This window comes from Falco rusticolus, chromosome 6, assembly GCF_015220075.1.
Source record: "Falco rusticolus isolate bFalRus1 chromosome 6, bFalRus1.pri, whole genome shotgun sequence".
Lineage (NCBI taxonomy): Eukaryota > Metazoa > Chordata > Aves > Falconiformes > Falconidae > Falco > Falco rusticolus.
The window spans coordinates 51,878,250-51,899,233 of NC_051192.1; the positions used below are offsets into that span (position 1 = coordinate 51,878,250).

The window sequence follows — 20,984 nt, forward strand, 5'->3', positions numbered from 1 at the left end:
GAGGAGGTATAATGCAAAAGCAGAAAGGCTAATGGGACCTAAGGCTTGGCAATGGTCACTCTCAAATGCAAACAAGGCAACAAGGCTCAAGCAGGTAAGTGTACTTGAGGTCAGGGAATAAGCACATCATTTCTCTTCCAGCATCTGGGGACTTGAAGTCCCAACCCAGCAGCAAACGTTTATTCCTCAGCTCAGGCCTGGTGTTGCACATTTAGCAAACAGCAGATGTCGGAGGTGTGTTTTACGACACAGGGGAAAGAAGTTGCTCGAGCAAGGCCAAGACTCACAGAGATGCCATCGCACATGACAGACTTTGGGAGGAGGTTCATCTTCCAGAACACACAGCTTCACTACTAAGTTTGAAAGAAAGGATAATGAAAGACAGGAATGGAAATGGAAGCTGGTATGGCCTGTGGGTTTATTGTTATCTGGTGTCAGTTGAAACACTAAGATGCTGCAGTTCCTTTCCAACCATCTGAGCCTCCCATGAAATGGACAGGACAAACGACCATCTGCAGAGCTTTATGGGGGGACTTCATGGAAATGCATCTCTCCCCCCAGCACCATTTCTCCCTGCTAGCTCTGGCCCTCACAGGTGACTTCAAGCAGGGCAGCTGCTGTCCCTATCGGCACAGGGCTGAGACCATCCTCCCAGATCACACATGGAGATTAGCGTGTGACTTGCAAGTCTATAGACTAGGTAAGGGCACAGCGATTGGGAAAGGGCCAGGCCAGAGAAAGGCTTCTAGCAGAGGACTTGGACCAGTCTTGGGTTAGCACATTCATTAAAGAGTTAGTCCAAACCTGAAGAGATCATTGACAAAATCTGCTGGAGTTGGGAGGTCGGGAGATATCATTAATGCAGAGAAAAATGGAAGTATCTCACAGGAAAAACTAGACAATTAGGCAGCAATGGAAGTGGAATAAAGCTGACAGAGACAAGGGTGAAGTCATAGTCAAGAGATTAATAGTACTTTCTGCTGCCAAAAGATGGGAGTTCATCAGCAAAAAATAGCTAAAGAAGGACTTGGATCACCATGACCAGTTAACCACTGATGTAACCCTAGATAAAGAAAATGTGATTTTCAGAGTTATCAAAATGGCTGGTTTCATTGCAGTTAGGGAAGCAGCACACCATTGCATAGGCTCCTCTCAAGCCCGTGCATTACACCGCATGCACGCATGCTCCCTCTTTCAATGAGCCATTCAGGCACAAAGGGCCAGCACGTGGGGAAAGCTGCCCCAGAACAGACGGGTTTTATAACCTGTCAAAAGAGAGGCAGAGAAATCACTGCCTAACTATACATATCAGCTTATACACTACTGGGGGGAAGAAGTATTTAAGCTGGGAGTAGGTTTTGGCTCAAGAACAGGTAGTCATGATTGTAGATAAATTTCAGCTGACAATTAAAACATGGCTCCTAAGCACTGAGAAGCAAGGGGACCGCAACAGTCTCCCAACAGAAAAAGGAGCACCACTGGCCACAGGCACTCAAAAATCTCCTCAAAATCTCACCAACTTGTTTTGAGACAAACCCTGGTGCTTTCCTAAAAAGTCTTGGTGAAGGGATTGTCTGTAATTAAGTAACTGGATTCAGGAGAGTCCTTCCAACCCTATGCAGTACAAGTCAGATAACTGCATATCACGGAGGAATTATTTGCATTGATGGACTGGCTGAGGCAGTTAATATAGCTTACTAGCATCAAGAAACAGTAACCTAATTTTATAATGCAGCAATACTTAAGAGAGGGAAAGGCAAAAATAAAGCTGCAAGCTCCTTGCCTAGCAAGTACAGCCAGCCATCTACAGGAGGATATTCACTCCTTTGGTCACGTACCCATGGCAGCACCCCGGGTGCTGGAACTGCACCATACACCACTCAGACTGGCTCCCTCATTTTCTTTACCTCCGTTTTCAAAGGCACAGAAATCCAGGAGCAGATAAAACCAGACTCTCTGAAGAGAAAATGATTTTCTCCACAGATCTAAGCCCCTGGAATGGGCCTGTGTGTCATTTTAAAAACATACATGTTTCTTCTTGTCTTCTTTACACCTGCCTAAGAATAGGTGTGGGGTTAATTTTTTTTTACTTTTTTAGTTAATTTTTATTTTAATTACATTAACTGCTTGGACTATTGATGCCAGTGATGCAATACCTTAATATATATTATCTCACTTAATCTAATTGACATCTATGGGGACGAGTCAGGCTGGAGACAAGTGTGGGAATACCCAGTCTGGTGTTTTACTCCTGCATGGGACTGAGTATTCATATGGCTTTTGCAGACAGAGCAAGACATTCGTGAGCAACAGGGCTGAGGGGTCTACAAGGATTTTTGCAGGTGGCAACTATTCCTTACCCAAAGGAAAAAAGCATTAACATGTGGAGATGGTAAACAATATAGGTTTCTGAAGAGTCCTGAGCATTTGCTGATGGCTTAATCCCCGAGCATTTAGACCTCTCCCAGTAATCTCTAGCCCTGGTGCTTGTCTGGCATGTGGCACGGGGACAGAAGTGGCAAAGAGCTGTGGTGGCACTGGTACAGGGAAACCACAGAGCCCTGCTTGCCAGCGGGCTAGCTGGGGCGAGCTGTCTCACACCAGCCTTTTTCAGCGTTCGGAAATGTCAGGTACATGTGTGCCTCCGCCTCGCCTCCGCCACCAGCCCCAGGGGTGCACCAGCAGGCGGCTGGGGCGGGAGCATGGCACAGCGCTGCTGTCGCAAGCCCACGGGTGAGAAAAGCCTCTCCAGATGAGTCACACAACATCCACGTGGTTTTCATGCTGGCTTGAGTATTTGTGGAGTCATCCGGGTCTGACTGCCCAGCTCCTCCAGCAACAGCAACCCTGTTTGTGAGCCTGAGGTGCTTCCGATGGCTGCTTAGCCACACGAACCCAGCAAGAGGAAAAGCACCATTGAGGAAGAAGATGGTGGCAGAGCAGGTGTGAAAAGACAGAAGGTGAAATGCTCAGTCTGCTTTAAAGCAGCACACAACTTGCCTTCAATGGCATGAAAGGTTTCGGTTTCTTTCATTTGAAAGTATGGGAGGGGAAAAAAAACCCACACCAAAAAAGGCTGATGAGGTAAAATCCACCTGCTACCAGCACCAAGCTGCCTGGAGATGTGCAGTGCTGCATCTACGAAGGCCTTGTGCATACATACTTATTCTTCAGGCTCAGAAATCTTTTCATAGCAATGAGTTTAATTTGATGGTAATCTGCCTTTGCCTCAAGACCTAAAACGAGTATGAAAGTACTGACCAGCAGAGAAGCTACCCACATGACACTGCCAAGGTTGCTCACCAGGCAACGACAGCCTCTTTCAGGACCCAGAGTTCAGCTCCCAGGTTAGTATCACATGGTCTTCCAGGCATCGAAAAGTTCCCACTGGCTTTAAGTTCACCTCAAAACAGTGTTATGGAGGCCTCCAAGGCCGCATGTCAAGCTATAGCAGGAGAGGGGCACCAGGCTCCTCCTCACATAGCCAGAGGGCTCCAGATACAGGCAGGTAGTTCATCCAGACCCAGCTAAATCTTAAAAGCTGATAAATAGCCCCAGGTGTTTTTGCCCACATAGACATAGGAATTGTTTCTTCAGTACAAGTTGTGCAAGAACCTGAGAAACCCCTGACCTCTGTGCTGGGCAGCAGCTGTGGACTGTCTTCCTTTGGAGCAAAGACAGCCCCACTGTGGGCTGCCTGCCAGGGGCCATGCAAAGGGACATCTTGCAGCCTTGGAGCTAGCACCTCTCTCCCACTTTACACCCCTCTCTCCATTTCACTGCACGGCGGATGGATCACCCTCTTTCCTCCAACGTGTCTGCTTTGAGGGCATAGCTCTGGGGCAAAGGATAAAGTCAGCTCCCTCCACAACACGAGCTGGGCTCCCCCACTGACACTATCAGCTCCCAGAAGTGACATTTGCGTGCTCAGCTATCTGCACAGTCACTGTAGTGCTAGATCAGTCTGCAACAGACTCCTTCAATATATCAGAGTATACCAGGCATTTATTACTGGGGTCATTATTCAGAAGCTCATTTGAAAAATCTGGCTATCAGGGTAGAACACAGCAGCTGCCAGGCTTGCATCCAGCACCAGCATTTATCCTACAAATTGGTCACTGTGGGAAAAGAGCTTTCACCCAACACCTCTGACCACGGGTCAGTCAAGGATTTACTGACAGGAGGGAGAAACAAAGAGGGGCAGGAAAAGGGGGAGAAGCAGATGAGGAGAATGTAGCATCTCAATAGATCTTTTTAAGTTCTTCATGACTAAATGATCATTGATTTGGTTATGAAGAACTCTCTGACCCTTCACCCACATCCGGAAGCCACCGTGCAGCAGGAACCATTTGTGAAACCGCTCTGTGGAAGGACAACATACTGTAGGTTTGATATGTCTGATGTGCGTTTGTTCCACCTTTCACACCACTCCCCACAAACTGAAAGTTAAGCATGAAGTTTATTTAAGAATCTTTACTCTTTGTTTTTCAATTTAAATTATACTTCCGAAATACAAGTAGAAAAAACCTCACAATGAAATACGTTGCTAATTTCTACAAAATAGTCTAAATAATAATGCACTTACATCATTTACACAATTTACCTTCGCAATAAAATAGGAGCGCTTAGATCAGTATTTACATATTGACAGAGAACACGGTCGTGCAGCCATTTGCTTCTGGTGCTGTCTCCCACCGGAGTACCGCCAGGAGACTGCAGCCTGCAGTCACACACAAATCCTTCCGCACGGACAAAGCCCTGCCAAAGTCTTTCCAGGTGCAGGGACCTGCCCATAGGGTGCCAAAGAGACCAAAATGGTGGCAAAAATTTGCTTTTTCATCTTCAAGCTGCCACCGTAGCACGTGAGCACACAGAGTTATTTAAGGAATTCCCTGATACAGAATTTTGCTTCACTGTATTAGGCACTTCACTATAAAAGTTATTTATTATGGCTTATGCAAAACAATTCACTTTCCTCTGGGCATGTACTCACCGGAGTCAGCGGGAGAAAGAGACATGTCTGAGGGCACACTTTGGGCCAACGTTTTGGGTTAGCCTCATCAGAAATTTAGAGCATATTACTTGATAACAGTCCTGACAGAAGTATTTTATCAAGCCCTGATCTTTCCAGCAAGTTAAGGCATCAGTGTATTTTAAAGCTTAGCACATCTGCAATTTTCCCCAGAATTATTGGTATCTAGGACTTTCCCCCCTTACAGTAAGTTAACTACTTAATATCCACGCTGTTCAATGTACCATTGGGTGACATATCCCACATATGATTGTCTTAAAAGAGTACACTGTAGGTTGAGGGATTATTTTCTACATGTTAAGATATGTAAAAAAGTTGTAATTTACCAGATAATAAATATAGTTCAACAGAGTACAATATTGAAATAAAATAAATTAGAATGATTCTCCAGGTGTTGAACTCCCTCCCTTAAGGCCTGAGCCAGAGACCATAAAACCAAACAAAACTGGTGTTTTTTCAGTGGCTCAAAGAGGTTTTGGATAGGGCTCCTAAACTAGACATTGGCTGTCTGAAACGAGGTGTTTAGCTAAGCTGACAGGTACTTGAAATCTATGCCATCAAACAGCAAAACTTACCTCTAAAAGGAATCTTTTGGGTGAAACAATTTAGGCCAAACATTAATACTGCGTTTATTAAGAAGAATATAGTTCTGGCAGATTGTCTCAACATTAATTCAGCAGCAAGGAAATAAGCATACAGTTAAGAACGCAACGTATTTGTGAGGCAAATACGTGTTAGTGCACATGATTTTCCAAAAACTTCACTCCTCAGCTACATTTGTGCATATTTCAGAATGCTTCTAACTAGACAGTTAATAAAAGTCTTCTCATGACTATAGCTAAGTTTGCCATTAAAAAAAAATAACTGAAAAACAGTTAGGAGTAACTTACTCAAGAACGACGCCAAACCTCAGGTCCAAATACATCAAACACTGAGAAATTTGGAATCTAAGTAAAAATCTTAAAAATTAGGTCTACCAAACTTAAAGAAAAAAAAAGATTAAAAGCAGTGAATCTGCTCTCAGAATTGCACGCTCACCAGGTTTGTAAACACTACATGAAGTCAATGATGTTCACTATAAGAGGTATAACGTAGACGCTTTATGCAAAGCGGTGCAGATGTTTTGTCTGTAATTTACTTCATGTCTCCTTTTTTCTCTTCCTTGAGGATTAAGCATTTAAAGTAATTCAGTAGCTAAAAAGTCTGTCTTATAGGAAAAGGTCTGGGTTTACATGGAAGGAGGGGTGACAGGCGTCCACGTGGATGCTAGCCTGGCGTGTGCAGAGGCATCATACTGGCTGTCGGGCAGGTCCGTGGGTGCCCCGCCGTCGTACAGGGGGGAGGCGGAGGAGGCAGCAGTGACGGGGTGCGGAAGGGCAGTGTAGTGCACTGGAGAGCCACGTAAAAACTGGGAGCTCAGGCCATTGGACATCCCGCTTGGCTGAGACACAGGTGTGATGGTGCTGTTACTCACAGACCACAAGTTAGGATACTGGCTGAAAGAGGGAAAGCGATAGAACAAGTTACTATAGTGACCCTAGTGCTGCTGGCAGTTGCTCAGGTCAGAACACAGCTCCAAGGCTGGGTCCATTTGCTGGAGACAGGGAATTTCTTTAGTATGTTCCCAGCCACTGTGAGGCAGGAAGGAACCCTGGGCAGGATTTGTACTCATGGCACGCCACCAATAAACCTAACCTCCCTGTTCTCCAACAGCAGGTTCCAGCGCTAGGTATTACCAGCGGATTTTGAGCCAAGCTGAGGAATGAACAGGCTGGCTGAAAAACGGGGAGGTTTGAGAGCTGATCCTAAGCCGTGCCATGCCCTTGCCTCAGGGGGAAGGCACATGGTGGAGGAGGTTGGACACCGCAGCTGCTGGACCTAGGCAGGTTTAAATCCGTTGCCATGGGCCTGCCAGAGCCCTAATCCCTCTTGGGTCCCTCTGTAGTCAGAGAGGGACAGGTGCCTCCAGACAGCAGTTCAGCCCTCCCTGTTCATCATCTCATGTTAGGAGGGGAAGAGCCAGACTGATGGCTGCAGATTGCAGATACTACAGAAACGACTGCTTGAAAGGAAGAAAAGCCTTGTGAGGACAGCCTCCACACTCTCTTGCCTCAGAGTATGTATATGCACACGCGTATGTATAAATATACATATTAATTACAAGAAACAAGGTGATTCAAGAGAAACACTATGAAAAAAGTTCAGTCCTGCTGTATAATACGACACAGCATTTTCTACCTATTTATCTCAAGCAGTTTAACAAGATAGATAGATATTATTCTTACTTTACAGATAGGGGTTTAGACAAAAGGGGTCTTTGGGGAGAAATGCCTTCCTTGAGGACCCACAGTTCCAGCTCTAATGGTTTTATCTACTGCACAACTCAGCGCAGCAACTGAAACTCAATGGACTTTGCAACTTCCCAAGTATAAATCCTGGGAGTCAGACATAGAAGTGCTAGGATGACTTGTTTGCTTCATTAACACATGTTCAGGACTAAAACTTATGTTCAGTAATAGAGTTATCTTATACCAGGTAGTAGTGCATACTCTGATTAACAACAAAGTGTCCATGTGCACGGTTCAAATAAAAATGCTTTCTGCAAATGGAGTTGTAGGTCTGAATCGCTGAGAAAGATGCCCAAACCTCAGCCCTCTGTGGTTAATAGCAAAGATTTTACCACCTTATCTGTATCTCTTCGATTTTTTTTTTTTGAAGTTTAGCTCTAAGGGACTGACTGAAAGCTAAATCTCTGCTAAAGGATTCAAAAGTTTAATTAAGATAATAAGGACAAAAAGGAGAAAGAGATACATTTATATGATCACAAAATGGGAAAGACTTTCACCATGTGTATAATCCCATGATACGTTGGTTTGTGTGGCAAATACTTAAGTAAAGAATTACTGCCCCAACCACTTGCTCTCCACACTATGGTTCACTGCCCCTTCGTTAGTAGAACAAGGGTTTGTTGAGATGGCTGGGAGAGCAGTGACCAGCTAAAATGAAACAGACCAAAAATAAACTGTTTAACCATCGTTTTGCTTAAAAGAGATGAAACTTAAAAAAGCATACTAAAATTCAATGGATATTTAAGTGATTTGCAATCCTTAATCTATCAAATATTGCTGTCACAAGTATCTACATTTCCAAAACCAAACCACAAAAACCATAGTTTTTATCTGTTTCTTCAATGTCTTCCTTGAGAACAATCCTTCTCTGTGCCCTTCCCCAGATAGCTAATGATTCACACATGGTCATAAGGATTTCCAATTTGCTGGTGACTTTACTCCTATTTCAGCCTTTTCTTTCTACGAAGTATCAATAGATCAGTTTGAGGGCTGCTGAGGGATGGACTCCTACCTGGAGCTGGTAGATGTGCCAGTGCTGTGACTCATGGGCAGCATCGTCGTGTGTGTGGGAACTCCTAGAGAAGACCAGTTGTCATGGGACTGCAGCATGGACAGGCAGGCAGAGGAGTTATCGGCATAGGCTGCTAAAAAAAGCAAGCAAGCACTTAAAACACACTAGAACCAAACCAAATAACAATTCTGTATTCAAATGCAATGTATAACTTCAAACCTCCCTCCTCCACTACTGCCTTGCAAAAAACCAAATAAAATTACATACACACAGAAAAATGAAGTCAGCTACCAGCTGTGTCAGGCTTACACTTCCACTGGCATTGCCCCTGCTGACATGTTGTTTTGCTCAACTTACAACCGCAAAGTCTTATTTCTATGTAGGATCTATGGCTAAAAAGCTGTCTTCAAACCGCCTGCTAATTCAGCCCATGCTTCCCTGTTTGGTCAGTGGGAAGAGGCGAGCTCCTTACCTACGCTGTCCCAAGGCACCTTTTTATCTGCATCATCTACATTGGCAGTAGCAGCCTGGCAGCCCTGAATAGTGCGCATATCACTGGATCACACATCCCAGTTTTGAGCTGAGCATGCCACCACGGGCTTTGAAGTCTGCCTTAGGCACCATCAGGAGTGACTGGACTGGGGCTTAAGCTACTTGGCTTGTGACCAAAACTGGCCAGCCAACACAGCAAAGGCATTAGGAAGCTATAAAGGGAATCCTATACAGCCATCCATAGTGAGAAAGAAGTTGCTGTGGCAGCTGGCTGAGGGACAAAGAGGTTCCTTGCTGAGGACTAGGAAGCAAGAAGGAACAACAGAGCCGTTTTGTTCATTTATGCTGTTTCAAGTCACAAAACTTGTATAACATCTCCAAGATGCAAGCCCACAGAGATCTAGTTAAATGAACTACAAAGCTACATACAAGATTGGTCAGGCTGCATCTAAAAGCTGGTGTATTACTTTAAAAAAAAAATATTTTGAATTGTGAAGTGGGAACCTTCAATATCCATACAGACTGAAAGGCAAAAATTGTTAACAGGCCTTTGCCAGAAGAAAAAGAAACCACACACACACAAAAAATCATTGTTAAAAATGTCCTTCTCTCCCTTAAGTACCTATGGCTGAAGGCACTTAGTCTTAAGCTATCTGGCTATTTCTGAGCACAACTTTTAAACTGGTCTGCAGTTTATTCAGCTCTGTATTGTTTCTGTATATCCAGTTGTGACACTCACTGAGAACAACCTTAACGTACTGATGTTAACTTAGGCAAGTAAAGCTGACAGAATCAGGCCCTCAATTATTATGTGTTAATAACAAGTGACACTAACAGAACCAGACATATGCTTCTTCATTTCATTGTATTACCTCTAACTAATGATTAAAATCCTCATTTTCAAACTTAAAAAAGTCAAAGTAAGCTTAAGCTCACTGGTTACAAGAATTCAAGAGCACAAGACAAAGCCAGAACCACATAATCTAACAGATTAGCACAAAACAGTTTTACACACCCTCAGGTTTTCCATCATAAAGAGACTGGGGAGACGTACTCATCAGCCCTATGTCTTTGCAATGCTGGCCCCAAGCGCTCTGTGCCAACTGAGTTAGATGGCGACCTCAATTTCTGTGTCATCGCTTGAGATGCCCACTGCTCAAAGCTCGCATCCCTCTGCTCATTTCCCATCTTTTTACAGAGCTGCAACATCAGACTTACTTGGCGAGTTGTTTCTATGGGTGTAGGGGTTGGGGTAGGGGGCAGGACGGTGGTTCCTCAGCGATGAGTACCTTTCACAGCTGTGAGCAGGGGAGAGCGACAGGGGGGCTCCGAACTGAGGGTGAGGATTGGCAGGTGGGCACAGAGTCCCAGTCCCAGGGATAAGCCAACTACCTACTGTGAGGAAGCAAGAGGTTTGTAAGGTGGGTATGTAATGCAGCCAGGCAGGGAAAGAATCACAGCAACCAGATAAATAATTGATCAGCGAGGACACACTCACTCGGGAAAGGAAACAGTTTCCACATGGCTGAAAAATCTGGATCTTTACAACTTTCATAAGAGATCTTATGAAGGAAAATTAGACAACAGCTTATAAGAAGCCCCCTGTTAAGCTAACACCATTTTTTAAATCATTGTTGAATTACCATCACAGCAAGGAAACACTGAAATGATTAAACCCTCCCTTACATAGGTAGTGTGTGCTCAGTAATTGCTAGCGTGATCTTCAGTTTTAAATTGCTCTTTGGGGGTCTCAATCTATACCAAAGTTCTAAGGTTTCTAAGAATGCTAAGAAGAACTCTTAAAAATTAGGCATCTTCACTGAAACAAAGCAATTCCTACTGCAACTCAACTTCCCACCTTTATAGGCTGCAGACATTTAGCAAGAATCTGTTAAAACAGAAATCATTAGAACACTAATAATTTTTACCAATCTGAAAAAGCTTTTTAAGCGGTTGCCCCTAATTTTCTTAGAGTACTTAAAACGTAAGTACCATTTCAGCAATTTTCTGCTGTATTTTGAAATTAACTTTTGCCTCCGTATCTATATGAATATTGCTGCCCTCGCATACAAAAGGCAGCTGTCTTTTTAGACATGAAGGTAACTGCAAGATTCTATTAAAGGATTTTGAATGTAATGCAGAAATCTTAACCATACACGCGCATATATCATAATACTTACACAATCATAAACCTGCACGAACCACAACCATGAGGATTGGTAATGTTATTCCCCCTATGAACTAACAAGCCAGCCAGCAAACTCTGCTCTCCAAGTTCTGCTTAACTTAACGGATAAGATAGAAGAAATCAAAGTTATCTCCACGATGCAAAATGAAAGGAAACGTACGCTGCGAATACCCAGACTGCTGGTTGTCTCCCACTTCCTCCATCATGTCTTTGTGATCACTTCTGTAAGAGAAAACGTGCCGTCTTAGTTAAGAATCTGCTTTTACAGACCTATGTAAAAAAATGCACACTTTAGAATTGAGTTAAGGGCTCTCACCTTTCTTTTGCATCAAGAAATGCCTTTGCAAACGGATTGTATTTAATTTTTAAAGCTGTGATCTAAAAACAACAACAAATACCTTTATTTGCAAGTATAACCATTCATTACCATACAGATACTAGGATTTGAATTAGGACTAGCCAATGAAGTTAGTGGAATCACAGATTTTTGAAGAAAGAAGATTAGGCCCATAACACCAACCTACGGACATCAATTAAACAGCCCCTAAGGTCTGAGCTGTTAGCAGAGGGCTAGGAATTAGTCCCTTGGCCAAATTCTAAGAGACTGAATTGTCTGCATTTATTGATCAGCTAAGGAAACAGCTAAGAAAGGTAGTACACTGAAGAGTTACAAAAACCTTCACATTTCAAGCCAGAGCAGAATGGCCATTAAAAAAAGGTAAATCTCAAAAAACTGGTCATTTACAGACTCATTAAACATAAATGTGCATTTTGGCTAACAGAGAAAGGCCAGCGCTGAAAGTGGCATGTCCAGTTATTTCATTATGTAGCCGAAAACGACAGCTGTATTTCTTACCATACTTGTTTGCCCCACAGAATCTTTTAAGAATTACTCTCCTGCAATCAATTTGCAGTACATAAGGAGACAAACAGCACTCAGATCTTTGTGCTATTGTACATCCATAGGTCTTCTACATATATTCAATTCTTTTTTCACATTTAGCTTCAAACAAAGCACAGCAAGAACTGACAAATGTGAAGCGAGATCCATTATTTTGCTCTGTAACATGCGCTTTGCCACTTGAAACCTGCTGGTACTCGGATCCTTCCCTCCCCGCCGTGCATACCTCTTCGTTCTGGTAGGCTGTCACTGCTATAAACTGGGTCTCGGGGAAGGAATGGCTGGTGATCATCCGCTGCGGGCCACCCACTCGCACTATATGGATCCTTGGCTCATACTTGTGCAGAGAGTTCAACATAATCTGTGAGCAAAGGGACAGAGCAGGTAAGCAGTGACAGAGTGGCGGCAGGCACAGCGAGCGCTCAGGTTGTAAAGTATCTAATGATCCATCTTTCCAGCAGAGGAGAAAGAGCCAACAGGTACGAATAAACCCTAAAAGCAGAGCTGCAAGAAAAAGAAGGGAACATTGCAGTCAGGCACCCCGACTTTTTGCCCAGTTATCCTCATCCCTGTTACCTGACAGGGTGGCTTGCATAGTCCGCAAACACGCTGGCGATGAAGAGCCAGAAGGATGCAGCCTACTACACTGCAGATTCGGACCAGGCAGGGATTTTAAAGCAGAAAGTCAAATTATCAAGGCACCCAGCCCCAGCGGAAAGACCAGCTCTGCTGAAAGCATGCGGGGGGTGGGAGGACGGGACACGAGGACTCACCCCACGCCGGCGCGTTTGCTAACAGCGCACGGACGAGCATTACGGAGGGAGCGAGCGGTGGCCCGGCAGGACGCCGGGACGGGAGGGACGGGTCGGTCCGGCCCCGCCGAGCGCGGCCAGGCGGCGAGGGCGGCGCAGGTCCCGGTGCCGGTGCTTACCTGCCCGCCGCCGTTGAGCTTGTTGGTGAGCTTGACTTTGCTGAAGGAGACGGGCGCCTTCATCCAGTGCGCGCCGAAGTTCGGCGAGTCGGGGTGGATGTAGACGCAGCTGGGCGCCTGCGGCTCCGGCTTCCCGCCCGGCACCCACTCCCCGTTCACGTACTTCCAGCGGTGCCCGTCGGCCGCCACGAAGTCCAGCAGGAAGGAGTACATGGCGTTGGGGTCCAGCCCCGACACGCTCACCTTCAGCACCGGGAACATCCTCCTGCGGGGCGACACGGCGGCGCGAGGCACGGCGGGGGGCAGCCCCCGCCCCCCGGGCTCAGCCGGGCTGTGCCGCCGCCCGCCCCCCCGCCGCCGGGGACACCCCCACCCCCCGCCGGAGGCTGTGCGCGGGGGCGGCGGGAGGGCGCGGGGCCGGCGGCACCCCTACCTGCCGTTCTTGGTGACGATCATCTCGTTGGTGAGCTCCTTGAAGCGCAGCCACAGGTCGTTGTCCTCCAGCGCCACCCGCAGCTCCCGCTCCGTGGGGTCGCCCTTCTCGCTGCCCGCCTGCAGCTCGCTCTCCACGGCGCTCAGCAGGTGGTCCACGCGGTACTGCGGGGGCTTGCCCGCGCCCTCCGCGCCCGGGGAGCTCATCCCGGCCCCACGCCCGCCTGGCGGGCCGGCGCCCTGCAGAGCCCCGAGCGGCGGGGCCGGCGCTGGCTCCGCTCGACCTGCGCCGCCCCCAGCGAGCGGCAGCGGGGAAGCGGCCGCTGTTATACCCCGCCATAAACACCCCCCCGGTGACATCACAATGCCGGCGGGGGGGCCCCGCTGATTGGCGGGCGGCCGCTTTGATCTCCCCGGCCGGCCTTTCCGATTGGCTGCCCGCGGCCATATCACAACGGTGCCCGGGGAAGCCTGTGATGTTAATTGCGGCCCGCTGGATTAAACGCGGCTATTTTATGTAAATCTGCCCCCAAATGTTTGCACCTCTATCAAAGCCGCCGGGGCCGGGGCTCCGGTAGCCGCGGAGGAAATGGCCCATCTCGGCAACAGCCCCATAACCTGCGTGCGGCACCCTCCCGCCGCACTCGCCAGCGGGGCCACCGCCGCCCGCCGCGGCGAGCCCCCGGGTCTGCTTTGGGGAGACAACCCCCGCCGCGGATCCAGAGTTAGGGAAAGAACGGGAAGCCCTCGGCAGGCTGTGCGCAGCGCCCTCCCCCCCGCCCCGCCGCTTCCCAGCCCCCCCCCGCCCCGGCCCCGCTTCCCAGGCTGCCCGGACGCAAGCCGTGGCGCTTCAGCTGCAGTGAAGGTTGCAGTCAGCAACCACGGCCCTTGCTGCAAAATTGAACCACAAAGCTAAAACCGCCCTGCAGAGCAGCTGCCACAGTGATGCCCCCCACCCACCCCACCCGCGCCACCTGGTCCTCAGCTTGCAGCGCCCGCCTGTGAGACAAGGCGCGGACCTGGCCTCCCACCGCCCGTGCAGGCAGCCGAAATGCTCGGACCACGACGGTTTCGAGCCATCCCACCTAAATATATATAATATATATATAAAGTCTAAAAATCAGATCGATGGTTACGAGCCACCCCACCTCCTAAACCCCGGGCCGACAGCTAAAGGCTTCGTTCCATACAACAAGGAGAAAGCCCCACCAGTTTCTGCGGGCAGGAGTGGAGCCTGAGCCTCACGGGTGGGACTTTGCAACGGGCTGAGTTTCTTTTCGAGTTGTCTGGGGCAAAAGCCAGGCTGAGGAGAGGGAGAGGAGGGCTGGGCTGAAACTCTCCCGCCCGCCGGTGGTTTGATAGTTTGCATTCTCCGGGGCTGCGACGGTCTGTGGTGTGAGAGAAACAGTTTATTACCTTTCCGTGAGAATCCCTGGATAGAGGGCGAGGGGGAGAGAGGTGACAATGAGCAGGAAATAGTTCAACGGGGTCTCTTTAAACAATAACAAGTTCTTTAAACGGGAGCAAAGGAGAGGGGGGAAAGGAGCGCTGCGGTGTAAAAGTGAGGGTTGCTTTTAAAACAAGCATCTCCTCTCCAAAGAACCCGCACCATCGCTGCCCGGATTTTTAAGATTTTAGGAGAAGGTGCCCGGGGTACACTGGCAGCTGCCTGGGAGCAGCAGGACCTGGAAGGCAGGGCTACCGGGGGGAGGCACGATGGCGGGGTCCCTCTTGCAGGGTGCAGACGACGGTTCAGTCTGGGCACAGGCTCTTTCTGCGAGCAGGCACCCCCTGCCCGCACCCTCTGACCGCATCCCTGTCCGCACCCCTGCCCGCACCCCCTGTCCGCACCCGTGCCCACATCCCTGTCCGCATCTCTGTCCGCACATGTGCCCGCACCCCTGCCCGCACCCCTGCCCGCACCCCTGCCTTTCCATGCTCCGCACACAGCGGAGCCGCAGCCCGAGCGCGCCTGGCTTCACCCAACCTGCACCCAAGCCAGTGCTTCTGCTATTATTTTCCGTTTCTTTTTGCTTCAGGAGCCGTGACTTACGGCTGTGTTTTCACTACACAGCACCACCGGGCTCTTGTGCCACCAACTTACTCCTCCGCGGAGCTTTTTTTTTCCCCTTCAGCCTGACATGTCACATTCCGCACACCCGCTCTCTGCAACCACTGTGCAAAAACACTCGGAAAGTTGCTACCCCTTCAGCTTAATTCTTTGCGTTAAAGTTTCTCAAAGCTTTTCCTGCCTGAGCATCTACCGCCCGCTTTTTGTCCTCTTCGGAAAGGGAGAGCAGCATTTGCAAAGAAATTACGGGCGAAGCTTGCTAAGCTGATACGTAGTAGCTACTATAGGTAGTTTGAGACGGTCTTTTCGCTATCAGGTATTTATTTCGCTTCAGGTGCGCCACCAGCCAGCGGGCAGGTCCCAGCGAAAGCCGCGGGGGCTCAGAGCCCGCAGGAGCCGGGCGCGCTGCCCGCAGCCCCTTCCTTTGGGCTCGTACCTCGAAGGCAACACCTCAAGCATCTTCATCCTGAAAAAGCCGAGCACCGCGACAAGTTGACCCCAAAGACGCGCACGGACAGTCACCCCCTCCGTGCAGGTGAAGGGGAGAGAAGGGACTTTTCCCCCTTTGCAGAAGTCGCAGGGTACGGCGCGGGGGGGGGGGGGTAAGGCGACAGTGGGGGTGTGTGGGGGTGTGTGTATGTCCCATGTTGGGCAAACTCCAGCCTCAGCTGTCCCTCGACTGGTCCTCGCCTGACGACGAACATGTTTAAGAGCTGAAGGCAGAACCAGCCGGAATTGAAAGCGACGGGGCCGTTTCGGTGGAAAACGAACGGTTCCGAAAAGGAATAAATAAAATAAATAGAGCCGATCTAAATATGTATTTAGGCGATCGCGGCTTTAAAAAACACTATTTAATTCTTCCGGGTGGATGCTTCCAGGAAGGGCTAATTCCTTATATATATATATATATATGTATGTACACAAGGAATGGGAAGCAATCTGTATGCTTTTTGCATATAGATACTTTTATATATTTTATATATATATATTAGATCTTATATCTACTTTTTGCACTGATCACTCTCTATAGGCGAACAAAGGAGAGTTGAATTTAATTTGATACATTTCATGTTTTACTTCATATTTCGCAAATGACCGTGCCGCTCACCCCAGACAATGTATACACTCAGATTTAGCTGGCCTTTCAAAAAAGAAGTCTTTCCAGCTTTACATTTTTAAGTGATCATAAAAAAAAGAAAAAGTTTCCAGAAGTTATATATAATCTTTGGAACGGGGCGGGCTGGGGGTGGTGGTGGTGAAACCCAAACCGTAAAGTTTTTGCTGGGCTTGGATTCCTGCCGTCTTTATTTTCGTTCCTTCTCCCTTTTTCTGATGTTAATTGCACTTCGGCTCTCAGGAGAGGACTCCCCACTTCCACAGCCTTTCACCGGGAGCTGCAGTGCATGACAGTTTACAGCCAAAAACTTCCTCCAGCCGAACAGCTATAAAGATTCCCGCTTTATAGCAATACTTTCCTTCTTGCATGGGGCGAGTAGTAGCCTCCAGCTGTTACCTCGGGTTCGTAAGACCTGTCCATCATTCCCTACCTTACTCCCCGGGGCGGCGCAAACCCCCAGGCACCTTCCCAAGGTGGAACTGGTCCGTGGCTGCTCCCGCAGCTCTCGGGTACCAGCTGACCCATGTCAGCTTTAACCGCCTGGGGATGCCGTGCGAAAGCGAGAGCGTGATTACATCTTGAAGGTTATTTGTTTAATTATCTTTTCACTTGCAGTCCGGGACGGACACGGACACATGCAGTTAACACTGCCCTTGCTGCTGGGCCAGCGCCCCGCACCTCTGCCCCTCCCCGGGGAGCAGCACCCGTCGTACCAGGGGATGAAAACCACCTTCCAAAGGTCAAAACATCCCACCCCTGAAGAGCAAACACCTACCTTACCACGACCTCCCCTCCCCCCCACCCCCCTTTTTTTCCCCTCCTTAAGAAAAATGAATACATTCAGCATAATTAAGAAAAATGAACACATCCAGCATAATATACATGTATCAGAGATGTATTTCTCTATCTCTACTTGCCAGCTGCTTTTTCCTGGACACTGGGTAGGAATGTCCTACTGATACTACCGCCGAGGCATTGACTGAGGATGTAAATGCCTTTTTCATAAGAAGCTTCCAGATTTTGTGTTAATCTGGTGTATCGTCTTCCTTATACACAAGGCTTAAACAAGAAAAAGCCTAAAGGTTGTTCTGGGAGAGCTCTTTATAAGAACTCACCGTTTTGTAACCCCAATGTACTAACATATACCTACATAGGAAACGACAACGTGTGAAAACACAGCGGTTTTGTCCATTTGAAGTTCATACATTGTGAGCATTAAGCCTCTGGAGTAAGTATGTTTCAGGTTCTCTACTGTTAGCATAATAACAGAAATAGGTAAGAAATAGGACTAATCTTCTCCAAAGGTTTTCATGCGTACACAAACTACTTTTCAAGTAGTCTGAATGGACAAGTAGTCAACATGTTGCGTTTGGTTTGTTTTGCTTTCCCCCTTTAGCATTTGGCAGGGCAAGGCAAAGGCAGAGTGCCATCCTGTATTTTTTGAAGGTGGCAAAACTCCCGTTGACTTAGTCAGATCTTTGCTTGAGCACTGCTAAGTACCCTCTCCATCTCAAATGCTCAGATCCTGAGGTTTCCCTCTTGAAAGTCAATGATCAAACTTCCAATGACTTCAGCGCCTGCTGAACTAGACAGCACCAACTGGGGGAAAACAACAACAGCATAAACCGAAGCTCCTATGAAAGCCCTTAAGGGAGAGTTTGGCTCAAAGATGGATGAAATCAGCAGTCTGGAGAGCAGAGTACTTTTGATTCAAGCTCAAAATTTTGAGCTAGAATATCCTTTTCAGAATCTTAATGATAATGCTTAGAAGACAAGAGTTATGTAAACTAAGCTATCCTGAGTAAGCCAGTGGGAACGCATAGATACACAAGTAAGAGCCATCCAACACTCCCAACAAGCCATTTCTTTAAAAACTGCAAAGAGGGACAGGCACAATGGACCACCAGGGCTGCTAAGTGAAGCAGTAGAATAATAGATAGTTCACTGCTTTATGCTGGCCTAAAGGTTAATCTTAAAAATCCAATCAAACAAAACCCAAACCAACAACAAAACAAAACCAAACCCCCTCACACACCAAAGACATATTTGGCTGCAAATGGGGACTGTAGGAGTCTGATGACAGAAAGTACTTGCTTCATCATAAATATCCTAGCAGGAGTCCTGTCAAGAGACCCTGCCATAAACAACACCTTTTCCTATACTTCAACCCACATAGTTCCCCAAAGGCATTAATGTAAGTGCGACCTTTCTTGCTGAGATACGTCAGGGTAAGTTAAAAAGCTAATGTTCAGGTCTCAAGTGCAGAAGTCTTCAGATTTTCTGACATTAATAACCAAAACAACATACTTTTACTGGGAATATTAATTCTTGCCCTGAGCACTATCTCTCTTCATAAAAGTATGCAGTGCTAAGAATCAGACAGACCGTATTCCTTTTGCAGTTCTTTCAATATCAATAAAAGATTTAAGGAGTTGGGAATCTGTATTTCTCCTTTCCGTCTCCTTTGAACATTTCATGGAGATTACTTGTAAGGCTTAAGACAAACCGGGTGCTTCACAGCTACATAGTATTAATACCTCTAGAAAAAAATATACAGGTCCTAATTTGTAATTGCAGAATTTTTAAAAACAAATCAACCCCTTTCCCATTGGTTTTTTTTCCTCCTGCTTTACTGTTTTACCACTTTTTTCCCTCCTCCTCACTTCTCCACAGGAAAGGGAAACATACAGTGTTAATGAGTACTATTTCATACTTTATAAATAAGGGTAATGTTTTTAGTATTCACCCTACAACTTCTGCCTAAATCTAGGTTATCTCATGTTTTGGAATTAGTAATTGCCTCGAATGCGACCCCAAAGCTTATAGCCTCTTCTGAGCCCTTTATTGCCAAGATTATTTCCTGATTTCTTGCTGTAGGTAACTCCCTCATCCATATGAAATAAAACGCACTTGGACAGCTTCAGCAATGAAGGATTACCGAAAGCAAATCCTCTGCTTCTCATCAGCAAGGAAGCTATCTGATGGAAAACTGTTTTTTTCTTCTTTACCTCCTTTGAGTTAATCTCCACTGCCTGATAACCAGCAGTTTTGTGTAACTGTGATGCTGTCTCCATCATCTTGATGCAGCTGGCTCAGAGGAAAGGACCAGAATGTAGCTCAGTCTAGATATTATTCGAGGTCACAGGCAGCATACCAACTGAGCCACTTTTTAGCCCCCTCTACTGTGTCCTCTCTTGCAGTGCTCTAAACGCAACTAACTTCTTTCTTCCAAGACCTACCTCTACTGTACATACCCAACCCTTCATCTTACCCACACTTGCTTCACCAACAAGAACTTCATATCTGATACAAATATTTTTGTAGCACTACTTTTAAGAAAGTGAAAAACTTATGAACCAGCCAAGTCACCACCATATTTTCCCATAAATCTTTTTTCCATTATGTACACAGCATTTATTGTGCACCATCCTGGACAGTTCTGCTCGGAGGAAAATATGTGGTAGAAGGACCGCACAGAGCAGAGCAGGACTGTGATGCCAACAACTTTAAACCTGGGCAAGGAATAAATAAGCAAGGCAACATTCACTGGAAAGTGGCAATTGCAGAGAAAAGAGAAACTGCTGACTCAACAGCTCCATAAAGAAGCTCCTGTTGGTCTTCTCAGGGAGACAACAGGCAAACTAATGCCAGTATCTTCCTGTCATACAGGGCTCAGACCTGGAGAGCAGCTTCTGGGACATACAGACATGCTTGTGGTCCTCTGTATCATGAAAGGAGTCTAAAATGTTTTGCAAATTTCAGCCTTTCTGCATTAAATGTACCCAACAAGTGCTGACACAAATGTTTCCTACAGTTTCCTATTTTGAATTCAGTAAAGGTTAATTGGGTCTTGGCCACTTTTCTTCTGCCTTATGCCATCTAACAAGTTTAGCTGTGGGAAGATGATTGATGTAAGAAAGCAGAAGCCAGGGAAGCTGATTCTAGGCTACACTGACTCACTATCTCACTTTGGGCAAGTCTTCAGGATTTCCACTCTGGTAAGCTGCTCTACTTCATAGTGAAAATATTACAAAGACATTTTCATTGGTAATATCCCATTCTTACTTGCTCCGGAACCGTTTGTAATGAAAGTAAGTATATGATAAACTAATAATGAGTAATGAAAAGTAATTACATGCCAAAACAAAGATTCACTATCTTTGCTCTCTGGTAATGCAAGCCCAGTCTGATTCTCTAACAAGGGTGCATTTTTCCTGCTGGATCCTTTTTGGACACTTGCATTTTTACCAAACTGCTCTTTTCAGTCCCACTTATTTCCAGCATGCTGCAGACATTGGTTCATTTTGCACTTTCAATTTGTTTAAAAAAACCTCAACAAACAGTCCACAGTAAAAAGGACTATTTAAGCCCTACCTTTTTGCCTAGCAGTCTGTGCTGTCAATACCATATGCAGATACAACAGAGATGATGAATGAGCAGCAAATGATGAATGTGTGGGG

The 20,984-nt window shown here is 46.7% G+C and overlaps 1 protein-coding gene across 1 annotated transcript; it reads right to left on the bottom strand.

Annotated features, from left to right (window-relative positions):
• Positions 1-4,461: 4,461 nt before the first annotated feature.
• TBXT (T-box transcription factor T) lies at positions 4,462-13,678 on the bottom strand. The gene is made up of 8 exons (XM_037393109.1): positions 13,338-13,678; positions 12,905-13,169; positions 12,200-12,334; positions 11,389-11,450; positions 11,233-11,294; positions 10,103-10,279; positions 8,393-8,525; positions 4,462-6,528 (listed from the first exon to the last, which is right to left on the bottom strand). The coding sequence occupies exons 1-8, from the start codon at positions 13,541-13,543 to the stop codon at positions 6,261-6,263; spliced, it is 1,308 nt and encodes a 435-aa protein (XP_037249006.1). The 5' UTR covers positions 13,544-13,678; the 3' UTR covers positions 4,462-6,260.
• Between the last annotated feature and the right edge of the window lie 7,306 nt (positions 13,679-20,984).